Raw genomic sequence first — 25,689 nt, 5'->3', positions numbered from 1 at the left:
ATCAATTTGTTGATAATCTATTACTATTCTACAACAAACGCATACTCGGCTTTTTTTTACTGTTTTTGAAAATTTAAGACTGAAAATTTCTGTTTTAATGATATCATATAATCATAGGGTCACTGACTATTAATCAAAAACAGGGAGATAGGGAAAGTTAACATTTTTTTTGCGATTTGTTTTTTTTTCAAAGAGGACGATATCTTATCTCGTTTAGTATGCAACTGAAATTAATGACAGACATAGACTGTGAGATTAATGTGAAGTTTTTTTTACTAACTATTAAAAATCTATTTGACATAATAAAAGCACATCTGTAGATATCAACATAGCCATCACGCGTAAAACAAACAATCGTACACCAGAGAACGACCATTGCACTTAGTCCTAGACCAGCACACTTCAGGGTGACCATCGCACATCAGTGTCCCCTTCGCACTTCAGCGTCCCCGTTGCACCCGAGTCCTACACATATATTCACAATGCAAAATAAATATTATGAGTTACCTTTTAACAAATTCTGTATACATTTCATTTTTTCCGACGTTGTTATACTGACTAATTCTGCACCTTCATCCAAACATACTGTCCTTGCACTCGTCCATGTTAATCCTGATGTTGACACTAACTTCAGACATAAATTTTCCTTAGTATAACGTACATATCCGTCAACTTCACATTCTGAAATATATATTGTATAAAAACTTAAACACATAAAACAAGCATGATGTTGTAGAAAACATAAAGCGTAAAGAATATCTTAGACGGTGGTCTTAGGAACTGCTTACATACCACATGATTATAATTTGTATCATTAAAATGGTTGATATAGCAACAAAAATAAAATGAATTTTAACGAACTAGCAATGCATTTGAAATTTGAAAATTTGATGATCTTAAGGCAAAACGGATGTTGGCCGATTTCATGTGTTTTTTTATACAAATCTTTTGAAATTTCACATTAATTCGGCCGTTAGTGTTTCTTGTTTGAATTGTTTTACAGGTTTGAATTCGTGTCCTTTATACATGTAGCTGAATGTGATAAATAGACTTTTCTCATTATTAAAGGATGTAAGATGACCCATACGTGATAGTTTCTGTGTCATTTTGGTCTCATATAAAAAGATGTAAAATGGCCATCATACCACATCTTTTTTGTTATATTTATGCTATATGTTTAGAACCTGGTTAATAAACGGGGACCTCGTTTCACCACATTAACACATTTATACGTCGAGATATGATGTCAATTATAGGTAATACCCCTCAAGTTAGGTTAACACTTTCACGGCGTTTTTATATTGAGATTGTTCAAATAACGTGTGCCATAATGAACATCAATGTTAGATCAACCTGCATGTAAATATTTCAGAATATTAATTTCCGTAGTACCTGTAATTTTTTGTTTGATTTCGCTATTCTTCTTGCGTGCTTTAGTTTGTGCAACGCGTAATTTTTGTTTTTGTTTTAAAACAAATTGTTTAACAGTTCCTCCTTTTACATTTGACAATTGTCTTCATTCTGGTGCTATTCGAAATGACAAGATCAAGAAGATATATAGCTTGCTGTTCGGTGTGAGCCAATGCTCACAGTTGAAGACCGTTCCTTGACCGCTAATGGTTTATTTTTTAAATTGTGACCCGAATAGAGAGTTGTCTCATCGGCACTTATACCACATCTTCTTCAATCTATGAAATAGCCAGTCGTATTATTGTCTATTAATGAAGTTCTTAATGGGTCAATACATATGTTGTGTGCGGTTAGTTGCTTTGGATTGTTTGATTACTCATTACTTCATGTCCTATTTTTTAAATACAGACAAATCGGAAAGAAAATCAAAAGCTAGATAATGATCTAAACAGTAAACAAATGCATGATTGTACAACTGATATTCTAGATGTAAGGTCAATTTCTAATTTACTGTAAATAGGCCCACCCCTTTTTTTATTTATTTTGTATTTACATTCTGCCATAGATCAAATTTATTCGTTAAGTATATGTTTACTTGTTAATAAGTCCCTGATTGAGTTAAGCTATTTCAATTGATATTTTACAGTGTATCTTTATATGTTGTGATGTTACACTATCATCGCAGGTAAAGACTGACAGTAAACCTGTGTCACCCGCTGCATATGTTGTCACCTGTCCTAAGTCAGGAACCTATTTTTCAATGGTTGTCGTTTCCTGGTGTGGTTTTTAAGTGTTTCTAATTTCTTGTATTTTATATATATTAGACTGTTGGTTTTACATTAGTTGATTTATGTGTACTTTATGGCTTGCTTCTCGGTGTGAGCCAAGGATCCGTGTTGAAGTCCTTGCTTTAACCTATTTAAGTGAAGGTGTTTACTTTTTACAAATTGAGACTTGGATGAAGATTTGTTTCAATTGCACTCATACCACGACTTCTTATATATTTCTTATATATTACAGATTTTACTATAAAAAAAACGTATACGACTTTGGTTCGTTAAATCATATTACATTTAGTGTCCCCAAATACTTATCAATCTTGTAACTGTCAATATTTGTTTCTGTTACCGAAAATAATTCTGAAATCAAAACAATTTAGATATGTAGACCAATATCACGGCGAATATGATTGTAAATAGACCTTATGAGAGTTATTTTTGTCCATCGAACCGATCTGTGGAACTGATTCTATAGTTGATGTGCTGATGATGTGCCGTTGCATCACTGTTCCAGGGGTGAGAGAAGGTTGTTCGCTTACAAAAATTCTCAACCTCACAACATGCAGCATGTGTCTGTTCCACGCCAGGAGCCTGTAAACGTCAGTGATATTTGTTCGTGCTTAAATTAATTTTTCATTATTTTTTATTGTCCAGGCTGTTTGTTGACATTCTTAAGTTGTTTCACATTTTAAAGCTGATTATACGATATGGGAACTGCCCATTGTCCAATGCCGCATAATTCTTTAAATTTTCTTCATTTGGAACTGTTGTATGGTTGTCTCCTTGGCGATTATACATGTACCAAATACCAAATTAAACATTATGTTTTTTTTTGTTATGATTGACTGTTCCTACAATTTATTTGTTCAACTTTTGCCAATTGTGATGAATGTTCGATCGCATGGACCATTATATATTGTCTTTATGCATTTTTTTTATAATAATAAAGTATTGTTTAAGTCAGTTTAAGTCATTTTAATTGTTAATTGTAAAACCAACTTCACCACCTTCAACACAACTATAAATGTTTAAATTCCGTAAAGGTTTATTTTTTCACTTAAGTTTTTATCCCGAAAAAGTAACAGAAAAGACACCATTTAACATGATCGACAATGGAAAATAACTCCAAGGTATGGAGCGTAAAGATTACATTTCTGGTAAGTGTGTGCACGGAGCAATCATTTTGGGGGAAATTAAAGTTAATTCGTTTTCTTGCAATGTTTTGTTCATTTATATTTTTTTAAATGACCAACCTTGCAATACTATGACGAGTTAATTAAAAAAAGATAATAATAAAAAAAGAAAACACAGTAGATGAAAAAAAGTATAATGTACTTTTAAACGGGTAGATCTTCTGTCAGGGAGAACACTCTTTAAATTAGTTATACTTTTGTAAGGGTCAAGTTGTATCAATCAATTTTACCTGAAGCAGATTGGAAATAATCTATGTAACATAGAAGATTAGAATATACTATTAAATTGGTTCACACAAACGTACAGATGATTTTCCGTATGTTTCCGCTTGCCTAGATCTACATTCTTAAACAATCTGAATAATTCAGTAGCAATGACATCTTCATTGATATTAAGAACCAAGTCTTCCAATACCTTTCACATCTCTTTTACATATCTTTTTGTCATCTTTCAGAGTCTGGCAAAATTCTCCCTCAACACAAGCATCGCTGCCGGGACATGGATCATAATAGGATTCCTAAATGAATAACAAATAAAGATAAACCATCGTTAGTTTCATAGTAAGCTTTCGCACATATAGCCCATTTCTGAATGATTTGTTGTCATAATTGGTATAAACTACAATGCTGAATAAATGACGAGGAAGGCAATTCAGAATAGCATTATCTATGTTCAATTGGTACACTAGTATGTATGAACTCACAATATATAAAGACAAAACATGACGTACGCTGTATATAAAAACACTTGTTTGGTTTTGAAATGATAATGTGGAACGATTTTCTAACCTTAATGTCTATTCTGTCTTTATATGCACTTTCAGGGACGTATACTCAACACTTGTTTATATTCATACCAACAAAAATTAGAAAATCCTTCGGCATTTGCCAAAGTATGTGTTCTATGCGCATTTATAGATTTTTTTTCCAATGACCTAATTTGAGTCAGAGTTTAATTACTTGTTTACCATTGGTGACGAACTAATTCCTTCATAAGTGGTCCATTTCTCAACTTAACTTTACCCCCTATATTTTCGATTTTTTTGGGTCGATTTTCATTTTTTTTATAGATTTCTAAATTTATGCTACAGGTGCACATTATTAGACATAGAAGTTGAAAGACGTACAACTGCAAAACTGGAAATAGAAAAGAAATTAATGTTTACTTATTTAAAGTCCAAAATAAATTGAAGAATCAAGTATTTCTTTATCACTTTATAAAGACATTTACTTGAGTGTAAATTGACATTGCGATAAGACGTGTCACGGTACTTGTCTATCCCAAATTCATGTATTTGGTTTTGATGTTATATTTGTTATTCTCGTGGGATTTTGTCTGATGCTTGGTCCGTTTCTGTGTGTGTTAGTTACATTGTGGTGTTGTGTCGTTGTTCTCCTCTTGTATTTATGCGTTTCCCTCAGTTTTAGTTTGTTACCCCGATTTTGTTTTTTGTCCATGGATTTATGAGTTTGAACAGCGGTATACTACTGTTGCCTTTATTTACTGATAAACTTAAATTTGTTTAGTTTGTTTTAATGAATTGTTTAAACGTGAGAAATACATCACAGAAGCCCTTGGAAAGGGATTAATATAAGCTGCACAACTTGTTTCCCAATCCACTATAAATAAATATGTTTAAACTAAACAGAAGCCCTTATTTGGTTTAGTAGTTTTATCAGTAACTTATAATGTACTTTTATAAAGGGGAGTGGTTTCATGTTTAATAAGGAAGATGAAGAAGTCCAAACTAATATTATACTTATTTTCAAAAGAAAGGAGATAATCAATAGAGTTCAACGGGTCAGTAATTGAATAAAAAGATTAACGTGCTTAAGCATGTATTAACCTTCTACGGTACTGAATCGAAACATGTTTTGGTATGCTTGAATTTGAAAAATGAAATAAAGTGTTCATCGAGTAAGCAACATGGTTTAAACTAGTTTGCTGGATATATGCATAGTTTAGTTGTTATAACGAGCGAGATAAACTACTTCGTTACAACAAATTAGCTAGATCAAAAGACCACGGATCCCTCATTTCAAACATGACAGGTTTATGTGTCAATTTTTTTGAAATAAAAAAAAAAAAATAACCCTTGTTTACTAAAGTCATGAAATTTAATAAAGATGAATTATTTCCATAGAATTGAACTCAAAGCCCAAACGAAGAGAAGATTTTCCAAATATTTTAAAACTATCTTTTGAAACAGAAAGGTATGTCCTTCCAAAGGATAGAAATTCCAAGAACTAACGTTTACAGTAAATTTCTAATATTTTGACAAAATCACTACAAACCGTTAAAGTCTGAAATGGCCTATATCTGTACTCGACTGTACTGATTTTTACTCGACCAGTCTGAATTGGTCTGACTTTTACTTGACATTACTCGACCCCAGTCTGAACCATACTTGACTGTACTGAATCGTACTTGACCCTTATCTTTGCCGTTGAAAATAGTCTGAACTATTACTCGACCAGTCTGAAACAGTCTTAACCCATTCTTGACATGTACTCGACCTATTTTTCCAGTCTAAACCATACTTAACCAAAGGTCTGAACAATACTTGACCAGTCTGAACCATACTAGACCAAAAACCCTCTATTTTTTAACTGTTTAAATAAATTTCTTTTTAACTGACATATATAACAACAGCCAACAAAATTTATAAAAGATTTTAACCTTATAAAAGAAATATATCTCTGATTATAATTTTAGGATAAAAAAAATATATCATATATAACTTATATCAAAAAGGGATAAAATTAAATAAATAAATAAAATTATTTTTCTGATTAGTGGTGAAATATAAAGTATAACCTCTGCTTGGGGCAAACTCATAAATAAGATCACACCTGGTCAGAGGTATTAAATTCTAAATAACATTAACAAGGCCTTTCGAATATACATGTATGTACTAGATAAGTAATACACGAATTTAAGAAAATAGGGCTTTCTTTTTACCTGTAAAACACACATGTACTGAGTTAATTAGAACATATTAAAGTGCTTTATGTATGCCATGTTAATTTGACAAAGAAATACTTAAATTAATTTAAAAAAAAATTTACTGTTACGGTTCAGACTAGGTCGAGTACAGTTCAGACTAGGTCGAGTACAGTTCAGACTCGTATAAAACGGTTAAGTACTGGTCAAGTACACATTCAGACTGTTTAGTATGGTTCAGACTACAGTCGAGTATTATCAAGTAAATCTCAGACGAATTCAGACTGGTCGAGTAAAAATCAGTACAGTCGAGTATATATATAGGCCATTTCAGACTTCTAATGGTTTGTAGTGAATTCATCTCTAAAAATAGAAAAAAAAGTAAAATATGTAAAAGTAGCACATTGGTGTTTTTTTTTTTTTTTTATTATTACATATTTTATCTCAGTACGTGAAATATAGCTTGTACAACTTTTGTTAAGAATTCACAGTTGGATCAAAACTGTATGCCCTAAATATATTTCCATTGTCTAAAAAAAATAATTAATATAAGACCTTACATTTCATACATGACATATGGCTTGATTATATATGCAGATTATGTGTGCCAAGTAGTTTTTTAGATAAAATATGCAGAATTAAAAATACTTTTTTTTAACTAATTCATAAAAATGTGGCAAAGAGGAATTATTTCCAAAGAATTGTTACCAATAGTTATCAAAGGTACCAGGATAATAATTTAATACGCCAGACGCCTATTTCGTCTATATAAGACTCATCAGTGATGTTCGAGATCAGCAAAATAGTTGTAAAGCCCAAAAAGTACAACGTTAATCTATTCCTGGGATAAGAAAATCCTTAATTTTTCGAAAAATTCAAAGTTTGATAACAGGAAATTTATACAAATTACCATATAATTTATACTCAGGTCAACAAATTGAGAATCGAAATGGGGAATGTGTAAAAGAGACATCAACCCGACCAAAGAACAGACAACAGCCGAAAGCCACCAATGCATATTGAATGTTTCGAAAAATTCAAAGTTTTGTATCAGGAAATTTATAAAAATGTTTATTGAATTGAGTTTCATGTCAACACCAAAGTGTTGACTACTGGGCTGGTGATATCCTCGGTTGAAGTAATACATTGATATTGAGTAAAAAATCTGCTGAACAATAAAACAACAAATGCAATTGTAAAACAAAACAAAACATTCACAAAAAAACAAATCACTAAAACCCCTCCTAATAAAAAGAACACCGACAAAAAAGAAACACTTATAAAAAACATACAAATGCAATCAAAAGTTAAAACCACATAAATACAAAACAAAGAATAAAGAATAACCTAAGTAAGTGAAACTCGAAGAAAGTCCATATCAATGCCCCAACGATAAGTCTGTGGTACAGTCTTACTCACCCCTCTGTATTGTGTCATATCAACATACACACAATTTGTTTCGTCCACAAAATCTGTTTCTGAGCTATTAGTTATTTTGTTTATGTCACATCTTCGTGTTATGCTGTTGTAGTTAAATGAGTGGCACTTTGTTCTTCGGATACACTCATTGTAACATGCATTCGGACCAATATTAGAGAAAGTAATAAAGGTATGTCCGTTTAACCTAGTCCCAGTCTTATCTGCATCTACACGTAATGTTCTTACAGTGCATTGTTGAAAATATGCAACTTCAACAGTATAGAGAAATACCACTACTGTAAAAACATCCATAGTTAGTGTATGATTATCAGCTAGAAACTCATTCAATTTGACACTGTATATATACGGCGTTATTAATCCCAAAACGATAATTTAAGTAAAATAAACCGGCTTTGCGTCATTCGATTCATTACGATGTTTATTTTTAAGAAAAGACAAGTGAACATAAAATTATTGACTTCAATCAATATACTAATTAATATTTGATCGAAAACGTAACATTGTATGTTTAACTTGTTTAAAGAAGGTCAAAACGTTTGCCATATTTATTAATTATCCAAGGGCACACGCATTAATATCTTCGTCATGCAGTTTTGTTAGCAGTTGAAATATGCATTTCTTTAATGGAATCCATTAATTATATTTGGTTTCCAGAGAATAGTTGATAATATTTGTACATGATTTATATTAATTTTTAAGACGTTGCTGTTGGCTACTGTCTTTTTGCTTTTTCCTTTTTGCATTATTAATCAGGCCGTCCGTTTTCTTGTATGAACTGAATATTTTTTTATGCTTTATCATGTCTGTGCCTTTTATGATTAAAAGCAGTAGAAGTATACCGGTGTTCAAAAGTCATAAGTTGATTGAAAGTACCCGGGTTACAAACTAAAACCGAGGGAAAAACATTAACTATAATAGGAAAACAAAGAAACTACGGGATGACTGAAGTGTAAGAAATACAAAAAAACTAACAATCCTAAAAACGAACTATTTGATAACAACTGCCATATCCCTAATTTGGTACAGGACATTTTAAGAACATGGTGGGTTGAACATGGTTTAATGGTTAGCAAATCCGTGCTACCGCTTCATGACAACGTTAAATAACATATTGCTAAAATGACAATACAACGTGACAGAAACAGAACACAAAATACGCAAAAACATTCATTACAGAGAAACACACAAATAAATAGTATAATAGTCGATACAACATGCAGATCAACAACGAACATATTCCATCAACGACAAACACCACAGGATATAAAAAAAAGTGACGCGTTACGTAACTAACAAAATATAACTTACAATACAGTATGGGTAATGTGCCTTGTTGCAGCCCATGCAGACCGGGCAGTGATACATAATGGCATACATGATACATAGTTATTTAAATATACATTATTTGATCTCTGGTAGGTATTTGTTTGATCGACAATCCTTTCACATATTTTTATTTATATATTGCTAGTTTTTTCCCAAAATAATTCAGTGTTGAATATCCCCATGGCACCGTAGAATAATGTCACAACGTCTTTGCGTTATATTACATGTTTATAACTATTACACCACTGGATCGATGCAACTGCTGGTGGACGTTTCTTCCCCGAGTGTATCACCAGCCCAGTAGTCAGCACTTCAGTGCTGTCATAAATATCAATAAATATAGTCATTTACATAAACACGATAAAGGAGTAGGTCCAGTAAGACGCCTTTTTGGTCCAAAAATATAGCAGTTTTAAAAAATTGTTTAAATGTAAACTTTTAGTTATTTATTGGAAAGAAGAATGCTTCTGCTACATAAATATGGGCTGCTTTACAATACAATGCACCTATATCGGGTACTAGCATCATTAAGTCGTGCTAAATTACTGAAATCTTAACAATTTTAGCATTATAGTTAAACTTTTGACGATTTCCGTCTTAAATGAAAGTGGTCGCAATTGTGTTCATTCTTAATATTGAAATGTAAGTTGTATTTGATGATAATACATAAAAAATATATAAAGATTGAGAAAGATCACGGATGCGGCCACTTTCGTTTTTGACAAAAACATCTCAAAAGTGTCATTTTTTTGCATATTTGATAGATTTTTCATATTTAAGTTTGAATCGGAGCGTTTTTAATGACTAACTCAGTTAAAATCTTTCTCATTAACTAATTGAATCAACTGAAATAGACACTTAACTGTTTAAAAAGTGTCCAAAATCTTTCGTCAGATGAACCTGAAATTTGAGGAAAAATCGGCACTTAACGGACTTACTCCTTCCCTGTTTACAAAAAAACTTTGAACTTTTCGGAGAACTAAGGACTTTCTTATCATAGGCATAGATTACTTTAGTCGTATAATAATAATAATAATAATAAAATGGGCACAATTTTTTTTGAATTTAGGGTTCTCAATGTTCTCCAACTTTGTACTTGTTTGGCTTCATAACTATTTTGATCTGAGCGTCACTGATGAGTCTTAATTAGACAAAACGCACGTCTGGCATATTAAATTAAGATCCTGGTACACTTGATAACTTTTAACAGGAGCTAAGTAGATATAATCCTTCCAAAGTTTAGTTATTCTCATTGTGCGACTAAAAAATGTTTTTAAAAGGGAAAAGTAAACAACTCTGTTTCCTGTTATTCATCTTGTATACCTTAATGTATAAAAAACTGAAAATCATATACCTGGACTATAAAATCTATAGTATTCTAATTTAAAACAAAACATCACAGGATTCAAAGCAATACATGCATATATATATATCTGATCATTATGTCGACTATTACATAAAAATGATTCTATCTTTCCGTTTTTACTTTTATCAGACGCATGATGGGTTTTGCGTCCTGCATTAATGAGGCCCATCATGGGGGTGACCAAGTAAACACATTATCACAAATATTTGCCAATGTTATCACATAATCATTAATTAATTTTTAAATGAGATAATCAAAAATTCAATCCGAAATAAACAAGTAATCAATAGTCACGAAATATTGGGACTGGTAATCAAATAATCACTTTAAAAACGACCAAGTAATCACATAATCAAAAACCCCATGAAAAGGCTCATTGATACACCAATCATCTTTTTTTCCGTAACACACCTTACAATAAGCTGTACGTCAAAGCATGAATAGTTTTTAATCTATGGGTGATGCAAAAAATAAGTAACACAGTCAATAGTTCAAGTACATTACCACAAATAGATAAATTTAGATCTTAAACGGTCATTTTAATCTTAACTTAATCGAGAAAAAAAATATCAATCAATTATGAACATAATGTTCTTCCAGTCAAATCAGACGGTTCAGTATTATATGGATGTGTATACTAGCTAAATAACGACTACAGATCAGCATGAACATAGATTGAACAGATCTTAATTGACTTACTTCAAAGGACTGCATTTCCATCATTGGCTAAGGCTGAAAATGGACAAAAAGACTGACAATGATTTACCATTTTATTGTTTAGTCTTTTTGAGCAGTTTGGATTAAAATGAACGTGTCAGGCAGGGGTCATAGGACTCAAAAGGCAACGCACACTGAACGATGATAGATTTATGTTAAACCTTTATTTGCTTTTTTTAATAAAATTGAGAATGGAAATGGGGAATGTGTCAAAACGACAACAACCCAAACTAAATGTGTGTGCGTGTGTTTTTTTTTTTTTTTTTTTTTTTTTTTTTTTATAGTTTTACGGATACAACTGTTATTAAATCAACTGTTATCAAATCAAATGTTTATTGTCGTAGAAACTTTATAGTTTGTGACCAACATATATTAACACAATAAACATATATTCATACATATCAAACATACACAATTAAAACAGCATAAAAATTTATAACAACAAACAAGCTGTAAAGGGTCTCCTTCCCTCAGTTCTAATGTCATTTTCAAGAAGTATTTAAACTTATTTGTTTGCAAAGGCGTTGATGGATTTAGTAAATAATGATTTTTTCTTTTTTAATTAAGTTATTAAAGTTATTATTTTCACTACATATGTGTTGAAAAAAGGCATTTCTTCGAGTTTATAAAGAAGCGGAAACAATAATTCCATAATATACTGACTAGATCTATATGTAGATAAGGAAACGTGATTCACAAAAAAACAACTTACAAGATACCACGGTGGGTATGGTTGTCCTGCGAGAGAACGTACTGTGCTGGTGATTTGGTCCTGACGGGTGCTGGTGATCAATGAAAAAATGTAAACAAAGACGAAAATAATGATTTTTGACGTTTTCACTCATAAAAAATGGAAGAAAACGGTTGAGATTTTTCAATTTTGTTTCTTATGGGTTCATATGTAAACCATTAAAAAGTTGACCCTCTAAACTTTTTCAGTAAGCGTAACACAGAAATGCTCATTTTCAGAAAATCTCGAACTGAAAAAATAAAACAAAAATGCTCATAGAGTCCGCTTTCTATACCGCAATCCACGCGACAAAACTATTTTGTGAAAAAACATTGCAATTTATTAACATTTAGCATTTTCTCAATTTATTCATGTCCTGATACTGTGCTGGTGGGTCCTGTCATTGTGCTGGTGGGTCCTGATACGGTGCTGGTGATTTTGGATAAGAAGTTGGTCATATTTGAAACAAATGTTACAAAATCAATAAAATTGGGCAGATAATTGTTGTCAATAGGATTTATGACTCCTATTTTAGCTCTTGTGCATCCATTTGGCTGTTTAATAGGTGTTTTGAAATGATCGTAACTTGTATTAAATAATTACATAAAAGGGCAACATCTTTCGTCCAATATCAGATAACAATATATAGTATCTAAAATAAGAATAGTTTTATTAAGATATTTTAAATGCCCCTTACATTGATGCTTCAACAATGATCAAAGCCAATGCCGCATAGACATGTTTGTTAGCGCTCCGCATACCACTCCCCACTTCCACCCAACCAACCCTCCTCATTTCCTCCTTCATTGTTACAGTGGTGTACCAACACAACAATTTATTACATAAAATAATAACACAAAGACACACATTATTGAATAACGAATGCTTGCAGGTACTGAAAGCTAGTTCAAAGCCGCATTTTCAACTAATAGATAAACCATGTTCTCATATACAAAAATCCCAATCGTGTAGATTAAAAAAGTCTCAAAACTTAAGTTCACATTTTAATGTTTGATGAAGCAGAACTTTAAAAGTGTGCAGTGAATCTTGTTCTCACAACAGTTATTGTCATAATTATGTTTACATAAGACTCATAAAGGAATTAAGAAGGTACCAAGCAATATTTTACAGTTCAATTTAATGATCATGAATGGAAGGAAATGGTACGTAAGTTTACATAGGACAAAAAGAAATTGATAGTATTTTTTGGCGAAAGACTTAAACGCTTCCTTGCATTATATAGTACAGCTCTTCTATAAAAGCATGCAAAAAAAAACTTTGATTGACTTGCTTGCTATGTTTGCTTGGATGTTTTCAAACAATAGGTAGGCGGAGTTTCAATACATACTGGGATTTGATTGGACAAATACAAACTGACAGGAATTGAAGTTAATGTTTATTTTCCAAATAAATTGTAGTATATAGTAAACAGACTACTTACCTGTCGTTTACAAACATCCAAACAATCATAGCAAGCAATTTAATCAATGGTTTGCTTTGCATATATTTATAGAAGAGCTGTAAATTCTAAAAAAATAAGAAATTTTGTTGTCGTAGATGGTTAAATCCTCAACAAAATCACAATATCTTTGTTGGAACGAATAAAGGTTTTAAATCAAATTTTCGTGGACTTTTTAGCTTCCACCCTGACGAGACATGTTAGCTGTTCGTATGCTGTTGCACCTGACGCACGGAAACTTTCACATTTCCATCTTCTTTTCTGAAATATTTTACCCAGCTAATACTTGACAGGACTGTTATCCTAGTAAAAGGTGTAACCAATGAATTGAACACAAGTTAAAAATTCCATAATACTATATAATTCATTTTATGTGTCAATTTGTTCGAAAAAAGTCGAAAAGAAGAGAGTTTTTTTAATGCCATGATTATCTGCCGCTTTCTAGATCTATACTTAGCATTTATTTCAGATGACATGGACTCCTCACCCTGGTGACCCTGCTGCCTTTCATAACTTTATCCGTATACATATATTAATAGATAAACAAAAGGCTGCAACTGGTATTTGATTCGTTGTAACGAGAATATTTGTGGTGAATGGAAACTGTGAGGGTCAAAATCTTAAATTGCTTATAAATGTTGCTGGACCCAGTTTCGTTATCTGATCTGAATTTTCTGAAATGTGCAAGGTGATAGACATTTTGATTTTTTTTACTCGGTAAGTTTTGCCCTAATTGCTTGAACATTTGCAATATTAAAGCCGATTTCAATGAGTGTGTAGACAAAGGGAATATCTTTGGTTATCTTGCTTGCTGAACAGAAAAGTCATTGTAAGGTTATGTAAACTACCCTACTTTAAGAGTAAACTAGTCCGACAAATGACACATCTTTCTGTCTGTAGGACCAGGCTAATTCGAAAGGAGGGTATAGACCTTACCTAACAATGACTTCACGGTTTAGCTAACAATCAAGCTAACCAAAGATATAACATTTGCCTACATACTCAATGGAATCGGCTGTAACTAAAAACTCGAATACATTTTAACAGACAGTGGTCTGGTTTGTTGATGAATATTGTTTTTCCTAGATTCACTCTTGAAAAAATCATTTGGTAACATTTGGTCATTGTAATACGGACGCCAAGACAATAAATGAACCTCACACGATCCCTCGACACAGTTGAGCTTATATATGATCTTATAGCGATTCGGGTTGAAAATCAGTTGAAATTAAGCCAGTTATTTGTGTGTGTAGATTTGTATTGTTTTAAACTGTTATGACTTTTTAAAGTTAAATCTAGGTGTTTAATCTAAGAATTTCTTTTTTAAACTTATTTACTTGTTTTATACTCAATTGGTAGTATGAAGTTACGAGATATTTTAATTTTTGAAATTGAAGGCACAATTAACAAAGCAAACGTTAGTTTCAAATACTTTTAAATAGATTTTTAAGGATAATGTACCCTTGTGTTGATCCCATGCTAAACATAACAAAAATTTCTGTACAAAGGTCTGTGAATTTTCTACAAAAATAGTGATTTTATTTTCACCAAATTCTCTTTTTCTACTAAATACAATAATGAACTATAAATAATAATGCTTTGCAAGAAGTTTCCCCTTGATACATGTATATGTACAAAATTATATCTCTATTATTCATTGTCTGTGCTGTTTTGATACTATTGCAGTTTGCACATTTTCGTAATTGACAGGCCACAGGAGGGGGTGATAAACCATACACGAATATAAAATATTGATCTAAGTACTTAATTTGCATCTCTGAACCCCCACCCCGGCTTGTTTTTTAGGAGGGTGTCTAATAATGGTCGATTACAGACAGCCGAGTACGCATTTTACTTTCCAGGCGTGTTTACGTTGATTGTTAAAGTCCTGAAAACGGATAGATAGAAACAAAAATGTTTGATTTATCTGGCTTTAGATTCAGTTTTTTTAAATATAAATTAAGTCTACATTTTAATATAATAATACTAAGAATTCACAATATAAAAAAATGCAGAAAAAAAAAATGGAGATGTGAAATATCTTAATAAGGAGTCATTACTACAGAGATGGTGTGTTTGACACACAAAACTTAAAAGCTTAGTGATATTACCAATATTAAAATAAAAATGTATTTTAGTTTGGTAGTTTTTCCATTTACTCATTTTCAATCATACTTAAGGCACATTTGATTTTTTATTCATAAAAATATTTAAATATAGAAAAGTAGGACACATTGTTCACTTCCTCCCCTGTAATTCTTTATCAAAAATATTTATTTATTTTGGAATTTTGAAATGAAAAAGCTAAGAAATCTTAGTTTTGTTAATGTTCTCTAGGTTATCTCGTCTTCATTCTCTGACATATTCTCTGACATATTCTAGTCTGCCCTTTCATAAAATAGTGATTTTTTTTAGTGTTCTATCGAACTTTCGAAAAAAATACCTGATAACCGTTCAGACAAAAAAAATATGTTGAAAAAATCTTACAGATACAGCAAGTGATTCTTAATAGCTGTAAGATACATTTTTCTTTTAAAATACAACTTTTAAATCTTACGGGAAACTATTCCAAGCTTAACACTTTCACTGTTACCTCGCTCTAACTTATCCCCCATCACCCCCAAAAAAACCAAACAAACAAACCCGCAATACTATTGTCATTCTTATAGTCAGCACTCAATTTTTCACAAACAAATGTGTTTTAAGCTGCTAAAGACATATGATTCAAACGCTCAGAAAGTCCTTTCTTCTATATTTTTGCTCTCCATTTTTATACAAAACCTTTTACATTTTTATTTTATGGGTTATTGTTGAAGGTCGTACAATGACGTATGGTTGTTAACACATACTTTCTTTGGTTTCTTATGGAAATTTGTCCATTGACAACAAACATACAACATCATCTACTTTATATAAGTATTGTATAAATTACAACGTATTTTGGCGATCTTGCAAAATGATCGTAATCCCGAAAATCGTAAACATATTTTCTTATCTTAAGGTAACACGATACCGAATGGCATATCTCCCGATTTCCAAAATTTTTAACATACGTGTACTTTGAATCGAGTTACATCGGAATATGTAATAAAAATTGGGGGTCACCATTTTTGTTTTTTTGTAATTTTCATAGGAAAACGTCAATTTTGGCGACAAATTTACTTAGGTATACAGGGGAAATGCCTTTTTTTCGGCTTCCCTTTTTAGATTTTCGAATGGATGGCTATTTTCTTATATACGGAGAAAAACAAAAAACTAACATAATATCCAGGATTGCATAGTGAATCCATATACGTATAGAAACTCATATGTCACCATCCTTGTTTTTGAAATAAATGGCTTCAAAGTTGATCGATAGGCCTAGAATTTGACCAAAAACGTGTGACGTTATGGTGTACGGAATATAACGTTATTCCTTCTCGGAGAAATGGAGAAAAAAATATGTGTCGGGATCTGAATGAGTATATTTTATTTTCATTTCCCCTGTCGACTGTCGTAAACTTCCTAGTAATGCAATATAAAATTCTACTGAATCAGATATAATTTTATTTCGTCCTGCACATGGAATTTCACTCATATGAATTAATATCAATATCGTCCGATTTTCACTTCAAACGAGCATATACTTGAAACTTGCGTGAACAGGTTCCATGTGAATCTTATGCTAATAGTTCGTTCATAAATCACCGGAATTTTGTACACGTTAAATTCACGTAAATATCTGAAATAAAATTATTTAAATAATATCTTTGTTCTAAAATTTGATTAAACCATAAAAAATACCTTCAAATTTTTGTTAAGTTTACGTGAAAATTAAATGAAACATTTCACGTGAGATTCAACCGAATTACTGATTTTTAACTCCATCATATTAGACAATGGTGATATCATCACTGCATCCCGTGATGCAGAAATATAGTATTTAAAAAAAATTGATTCATTTAACAGTTTTTTAATTGCTCGGTTTGATGGTTGTTTAACGTTCAGTGGCAAATAGTTCATGCATGTTCGGGACGATACAATACAATTTTGAAAACAGTTGTTTATAAAAGACACATTTGATGCACCAGTCAAAAAAGATTAAATATTCTGTTATTTGTGAAAATTATGAGGAAAAATAATGATCATGATAAAATACACATTCCAAAAAAATAAATAACAAAACTCCAAGAAAAAATCAAAACGAAAAAATCCCTTATCAAATGACGAAATCAAAAGCTGAAAAACATCAATAGAATGATAAACAGCTGTCATATTCTTGACTTGGTACATACAATACATATAGTATAGTGTACTCTGCGTGGTGTAAATGTGTTACTTGTTTGCTCAGCAAGTCGGACAAACCATGCAATAATTCAGTCGTTATATTCCGCTCACTACATTAAGTAAGTAAGAGAGATCGATTATGGGAGGGACTGAATTATTCGGGTTAGCAAACTGTATGCAAAATTTCACAACAGTCTGTCATTTGTGAAACATTATTTACATAACAAATCTTGAGAACAGATACGCATTCTTTATATAAGTAAAGCAACTGCGAAATTTAAAAGTTCCAGCTTGAAATTCAACCTGTATCAGATGTAAGCCGGAGTCTGTACTCTGTGTGCCTTTGTATTTTATCAAAATGCCTAATCCAGCAACCTGTCATGAAACAAAAAAGAAACCCCAGACGATATGCGCACCTATAATATGAGTAGTAACACCAGGTACATAGTTTTAGAGCTGAAGCAAAACTACTGTAGTTCTAAATAATTAGCCGAATTAACCCTATATATATTAGGCCAATTAAAATTAATTGATAGATTTTCATCCCCGCCCGCCCCTCTGAAATCTTCCCGCCCCGATTTTTTTTATTTTTGAAAAAATTACGATTTCCGGATTTTGTTCATTTCCGTTACCGGTAACCGTCGATAATTTCGTTTCAATCAAACTTCCTGTTTCACAATTTCGGTTTTCGTATTTCTTAGAGTATTCTTACTAAATTATTAAGTCGATATATTCTGCTGATCTATGATAACAACATCATTTACCGAGAATAGAGATTGATTACGAGAAAGGCATGAAATATTCGGGTTACGAGTAATACGCTGTGTCCAAGAACGCAAATCGCCGTATGTCACAAATGTTTGTGATTTAATAGAACACCTTGGATTTTATTATATTTATACAATAACTTTGTGTCAAGAAATTTGGACTGTGAATGAAACCCAAAAGCGTAAGAATCGTGGAACACATTGCTACAAAAAATCATGACTGGAATAAAGGAATTGACACAAACATGAACTTGTTAGATTGGTGACCGTATATTGAGTTCAGAAAGTCGACAAACATACGCATTTTTAATTTATCAATTTATCGCAAGCCCTTAGATATAGATTTAGCCATGCCTTTCGATTTTTGTAGACAAACAGCAAACATCATCTGTCCCAATACCCACAATAGTCATTAAACAACTTTGTGTTCTACATTGTAATTATATTCGCATCTTGCATATTTAAAAGGACCAATCTTATTTTTCAACACTGTTTGAGTTTTCATTTTATTCTGTACTTATAATACTTGTGTTGCATACCAATGCATTTGCTTCATTTTATTAGGACAACAAACGATTGCTTAAAAAGCAAAATAAAGTTGGTGTAGGTAGTCCAACTGAAGAGAGCATTTCTCCATGTTTCTGCTGTTTACTATATAAAATAGGTTTCTAAAGCCGCAATTACATGTAGAACAGTGGTGGCCAATCAGAGATATGTATTTAAAGTATTTTGATGTTGGATGTGTACGGATTGATAGTTTAGTGTTAGATGCATGATTTTTTTTATTAGTTGTTAGTGGCTTTGAACTAGCTGTCAGATAACTGCGAGTACTCTCAGATCTGTTCCTAGTGTCTTTTTGTTATCGGGATCATAAATGAGACCGTTAGTTTTCTCTTTTGAATTGTTTTACATTGTCATATCGGGGCCTTTTAAAGCTGACTATGCGGTATGGGCTTTGCTCATTGTTGAAGGCCGTACAGTGACCTATAGTTGTTAATGTATGTGTCATTTTTGGTTTCTTGTGGATAGTTGTCTCATTGGCAATCATACCACATCTTCTTTTTTATATTAAGCATTTGAAAAATCATACAAAATACCTTATGCATGTATTTACATGATATAAGCTTATTATTACACCTGCATATATGAATAACACGTGACAAGAAGGTTTCATATGAAATAAGATTTAAAAAATAAAATCCTCCCACCCGCCCCATTTTTTTTTAAAATTTGGATGAAAATCTACTAATTAATTTTAGTTGGCCTTAAGTGCGGGATTAACGGTCGAACGGACAAATGTAAAACAATATGATGATACGTGCTCTATAAGTAATTTGGTGACAATGCATATTTTTGACCGAAGCTATCCGGAGACTCCATATGAGAGTTATCCCCCCTTTTGTATATGATATAAGTGATATGCATTTCTAACTGGTAAACCATAAGTGATAGAGACCTAGGGTCTTTTGATTTAAGATCCTTGGTCCAAAAAAATGAAAATTAGGTCAAGGTCAAAGGTCAAGGTCAAATTCTAAATTTTGATTTTGGCTTATTTTCACTTATTTTCATTAACCTTATAAGATATCGACAAATTATTTTTCCTAAATTGTTAGTTGCGACATGTCGTAACTTATAAATTTTGGTTGAAATGGTGCGTAGACAATAAATGGGAGTTTTCGACCCTCTTATATTTAGAATTATGCGTAAAGTGATATTACTCATGAACCATACATATTAAGGAACTAGTGTCTTTTGATTCGAGATGTTTAGTCTATGACCTTGAAATTGAGGTCAAGGTCAAAGGTTAATTGGACGTTCTAGATTTTGACCTTTGCTCTAAATTCATATTTATACATCATAAAGCCATAGGAACTGACATTTTCAACTGAATTTTAATACTTTCATATCAAAATATATCTGTATTAGTTGAAAGACCTTCAATTGTTCTTTGAACAATTGGTTTTTAATTAGGTTTTGTTCTGATTATTATTATTATTAGGTCTTTCAACCTTTCAGTTGAAAGACCTATAGGTTTTGTTCTGATTATTAAGTCTTTCCACTTTTCTGTGGAAAGACTTATTGTTTTTCTTCTGATTATTATTATTATTATTATTATTAGGTCTTTCCACTTTTCTATGGAAAGACCTATTGTATTTGTTCTGATTATTATTATTATTATTAAGTCTTTCCACTTTTCTGTGGAAAGACTTATTGTTTTTGTTCTGATTATTATTTTTTTTTTTATTTTTTTCTTCCGCCAAATTTTGTTCTTGCGCAAAATGTTTGTTTCGCAATATGTCGCTTAGATATTTCTCATATAGTATCGTATAGTTTATGCGCTTTTAAATTTCACCCTGCTAAGCGGAACCATTATCTATGTAAGAGTTATCTCCCTTTTCACTGTTTACCCTCTGTGTGCATCTCCTTCGTAACAAAACAAGATAGCGACAAAATTCTTTTTACAAATTGTTCGTTTCATCCTCAGTAATTTTTGGCGTATTTGGATCGAAGCGATTCGATGAAATTTTATAGGAGTTATCTACCTTTACAAAATAAATTTGTCGGTATGTTTGTTTAACTCATAAACAGTTAACCGTATAACCCTGGAATGTTTTTATTTGAGTCCTCTAGGTCCCAACTTAGAAAATGAGGTCAAGGTCAAAGGTCAAGGTCAAGTTCTGAATTGTGATTTTTGCTTGTTTTTGCATTTTCTCCGACATTTTGAGAGGTACAGAGAAAAAACAAGTGGAAAATGTCAGTTTTTTTGTAATGAAGATATGCTACATTTAGTCTTATACAATTAAATGGCATCTTATAGGAGTTATTGCCCCTGAAATGTCTTGATATAAAGTTATTTGATTACAACTTCAATTAAGTTCATTATAAAGACATTTGACCTTATACAAAAATTTTAGTCGAAAGGGTACGTAGACATTTGACGCAAGTTTTCCCCCTTTTTATATCTAATATCATACGTATGGTAATATAACTCATGAACAATATAAATTAGAGGACTAGAGTCTTTTGATTTGAGGTCCTTGGTTTATGACCTTGAATTTGAGCTCAAGGTCATATGCTAATTAAACGTTCTAGATTTTGACCTTTGTTTTTACCTCATATGTACACATGATAAAGCCATGGGACTGTTTGCATTAAGTTGTAAGCAATGTGACCTTAAAAAACACAACCGGAAGTGACCTTTTGTAAACCGGAAGTAGCTATTTTTTGCACTAAATCAATGTAAAAGTATATAGAACCATATATTTTTGGAATCAGTGTCAAGTAAACTATCAAACAATACCGGAAGTAAACTTTTTAAACCGGAAGTAAAAGATTATCTCCCTTTTTTTTTCTTTTTTTTTTTATAGAAACCATATATTTTTGGAATAAGACTTATTGTTTTTCTTCTGATTATTATTATTATTATTTTTTTTTTTCCGCCAAATTTTGTTCTTGCGATAAATGTTTGTTTCGTAATATGTCGCTTAGATAATTCTCATATGGTATCGTATAGTTTATGCGCTTTTAAATTTCACCCTGCTAAGGCGAACCATTTTCTTTGTAAGAGTTATCTCCCTATTCACTGTTTATCATCAGAGTGCATCTCCTCTGAAACAAAAAAAGATATTGACAAAATTCTTTTTACAAATTGTTCGTTACATCCTCAGGAAATTTTGGCTAATTTGGATTGAAGCGATTCGATGAAATTTTATAGGAGTTATCTACCTTTACAAAATAAATTTGTCGGTATGTTTTTTTGACTCATAAACAGTTAACCGTATAACCCTGGAATGTTTTTATTTGAGGCCCCTAGGTCTCAACTTAAAAAATTAGGTCAAGGTCAAAGGCCAAGGTCAAGTTCTCAATTGTGACTTTTTCTTGTTTTTGCATTTTCTCCGACACTTTGAAAGATACATATAAAAAGAACAAGTACAAAATGTCTGCTTTATTGTAATAAAGATATACTACGTTTAGTCTTATACAATTAAATGGCATCTTATAGGAGTTGGTGCCCCTGAAATGTCTTGATATTAGGTTATTTGATTATAACTTTAACTAAGTTGATTATAAAGGCATTTGACCTTGTACAAAAGTTTACATGATAAATGACCTTGAAAATGACTACCGGAAGTGACCTTGAGAAAACCGGAAGTAGCCTTTTTTGCAATTTTTTTCATATAAAAGTGCTCAGAATCCATATATTTTGTCATATAGACACATAAACTGATTACTGAAGACTCAAAATGACTTCCAACAAACCGGAAGTGGCCAATTATCTCCCATTCTACATACAAAAGTATATAGAAACTATATATTTTTGGAATCAGTGTGAAACAAGTCATCATATGAGACCGGAAGTGACATTCATTTCACCGGAAGTAGCATATTATCTCCCTTAAATCACTCAAAAGTATAATTAAACCATTATTTCATGTGGAAAGACTTTCAATTGTTCTCTGAACAATTGGTTTTTAATTAATATTATTATTTTTCTTCCACCAAATTTTGTTCTTGCGATAAATGTTTGTTTCGCAATATGTCGCTTAGATATTTTTCATATTGTATCGTATAGGTTATGCGCTTTTAACTTTCACCCTGCTAAGACAAACCATTTTCTTTGTAAGAGTTATCTCCCTATTCACTGTTTATCATCAGAGTGTATCTCCTTCGTAACAAAAAAAGATAGCGACAAAATTCTTTTTACAAATTGTTCGTTACATCCTCAGTAATTTTTGGCGTATTTGGATCGAAGCGATTCGATGAAATTTTATAGGAGTTATCTACCTTTACGAAATAAATTTATTCGTATGTTTTTTTAACTCATAAACCGTTAACTGTATAACCCTGGAATGTTTTTATTTGAGTCCCCTGGGTCCTTACTTAGAAAATGAGGTCAAGGTCAAAGGTCAAGGTCAAGTTCTCAATAGTGACTTTTGCTTGTTTTTGCATTTTCTCCGACACTTTGAGAGATACATATAAAAGAACAAGTGCAAAATGTCTCCTTTATTGTAATGAAGATATGCTACATTTAGTCTTATACAATTAAATGGCATCTTATAGGAGTTGGTGCCCCTGGAATGTCTTGATATGAGGTTATTTGATTATAACTTCAATTAAGTTCATTATAAAGACATTTGACCTTATACAAAAGGTTAAGTGACAAATGACCTTGAAAAATGGCTACCGGAAGTGACCTTTAGAAAACCGGAAAAAGCTTTTTTTGCAACTTTTTCACATAAAAGTACCCAGAATCCATATATTTTGTCATATAGATACATGAACAGATTACTGAAGACTAAAAATGACTTCCAACAAACCGGAAGTGGCCAATTATCTCCTATTCTACATACAAAAGTATATAGAAACTAAATATTTTTGGAATCAGTGTGAAAGAGGCTATCATATGAGACCAAATGTGACATTCATTTGACCGGAAGTAGCATATTATCTCCCTTATATCACTCAAAAAGATAATTAAACCATCATTTATCGCATCAGTATGAAGAAACTACCTTCTTATCCAAATTTCTTTGGTGTGGAAAGACTTTTAATTGTTCTCTGAACAATTGGTTTTTAATTAAGTCTTTCCACTTTTCTGTGGAAAGACTTATTGTTTTTCTTCTGATTATTAGGTCTTTCCACTTTTCTGTGGAAAGCCTATTGTATTTGTTCTGATTATTATTAAGGTCTTTCCTTTTACAAAAGGGAAAGACCTTACTGTATTTCTTCTGTTTATTATTAAGGTCTTTCCTTTTACAAAAGGGAAAGACCTTACTGTATTTCTTCTGTTTATTATTAAGGTCTTTCCTTTTACAAAAGGGAAAGACCTTACTGTATTTCTTTTGTTTATTAAGGTCTTTCCTTTTACAAAATGGAAAGACCTTACTGTATTTCTTCTGTTTATTATTATTATTATTAAGGTCTTTCCTTTTACAAAAGGGAAAGACCTTACTGTATTTCTTTTGTTTATTAAGGTCTTTCCTTTTACTAAAGGGAAAGACCTTACTGTATTTCTTCTGATTATTATTATTCTTCTTGTTCCGCCAAACTTTGACAAAATTTCCCTCCGTAACCGTAAGACGTGTCGCTTTCATGTTCACACTTTGTATCGGTGTCATGAATACCTATCCGGAACTCACCCTGTGAGTTGAAATTTTTTGTCGGTTCGGAGTAATCCCTCCGAAACCCAAAAACCTTGTTATCGTTCCAACATCGTAACCGTAATAGGTAGAAAAAAAATGAAGGGTGAAATTTGTTCAGGACCAGACCCCGGTTCTTCGTTACATTTGGATCGAAAAGATTCAACGACTCATTGGTAGGGTTATGCCCCTATGAAAATTTACCGGTGTCGGTTGACCACCAAAACTCAGAAACCGTAAGTCGTAGACACCTAGGATCTTCACCATTCATCATCAATTCATGTATCTTTGCAAAATACCTCAAGGTCAAATTTGTATGTTGACCTTGACCTTTGACCTAACACCTTGTTATCAATACAACTCAGTAACCTTAATACTTACAGAAGTTTTAAATAGTGGAAAATGTTTGGGTCATTATGGCGCAACTTTGTTACATTTTAACCAAAGAGATTTGACCATTTTTTAAGGGGCATAACCCCTGTTTTAGGTTTCTGGAAAGACAAAATCAGCTTTTACTATATAACCAAAGATCCTAGACCCATGGGGTCTTCAGCAATGACATTGGGGACTAATGACCTTGACAAAGGTCAAAGGTCAAAGGTCAAGGTCATGTCCCAGATAGCGAATTTAGTGTTTTTAACCTTATATAAAGGATTTTTAGTGTGTTTTCGAGCTTTTTAAGGTTGACCTTGACCTTTTCAATACATTCTATGTCTGTTCGAACATGTATTTTACATTACAAAAGGAAAGACCTCTCAATTGTTCAAGAACAATTGACAGTTTAATTATTATTATTATTCTTCCGTTAAAATTTGACAAATTTAGCCGCGTTAACCGTAAGACGTGTCGCTTTCATATTCACACTTTGTATAGATGTCATGAATACCTATCTGGAACTCACCCTGTGAGTCGAAATATTTTGTCGGTTCGGAGTAATCCCTCCGAAACCCAAAAACCTTGTTATCGTTCCAACACCATAACCGTAATAGGTAGAAAAAAAACAAAGGGTGAAATTTGTTCAGGACCAGACCCCGGTTCTTCGTTACATTTGGATCGAAAAGATTCAACGACTCATTGGTAGGGTTATGCCCCTATGAAAATTAACCCGTGTTGGTTGACCACCAAAACTCAGAAACCGCAAGTCGTAGACAC

At 32.0% G+C, this 25,689-nt stretch overlaps 1 protein-coding gene across 3 annotated transcripts in view; it reads right to left on the bottom strand.

Moving 5' to 3' along the window:
- The window catches only part of LOC143048340 (uncharacterized), a 64,239-nt gene that overhangs the window by 3,779 nt on the left and 34,771 nt on the right, over positions 1 to 25,689 (bottom strand). Inside the window, exons 1-4 of one of the 3 annotated variants that reach the window (XM_076221980.1) lie at positions 11,888 to 14,185; positions 11,158 to 11,190; positions 3,798 to 3,900; positions 508 to 681 (exon numbers count right to left, since the gene is read on the bottom strand). In XM_076221980.1, the coding sequence (XP_076078095.1) occupies positions 508 to 681; positions 3,798 to 3,900; positions 11,158 to 11,181 (301 nt within the window). In that variant the 5' untranslated portion in view covers positions 11,182 to 11,190; positions 11,888 to 14,185. Of the gene's footprint in view, positions 1 to 507; positions 682 to 3,797; positions 3,901 to 11,157; positions 11,426 to 11,887; positions 14,186 to 25,689 lie in introns of those variants that run through there. The other 2 variants (XM_076221979.1, XM_076221981.1) reach the window with 2 other exon arrangements.

The sequence above is a fragment of the Mytilus galloprovincialis genome, chromosome 10, assembly GCF_965363235.1.
Source record: "Mytilus galloprovincialis chromosome 10, xbMytGall1.hap1.1, whole genome shotgun sequence".
NCBI classification, from domain to species: domain Eukaryota; kingdom Metazoa; phylum Mollusca; class Bivalvia; order Mytilida; family Mytilidae; genus Mytilus; species Mytilus galloprovincialis.
Note: the sequence above shows the minus strand (reverse complement) of the source record. Positions and strands in the feature narration are given on the sequence as shown.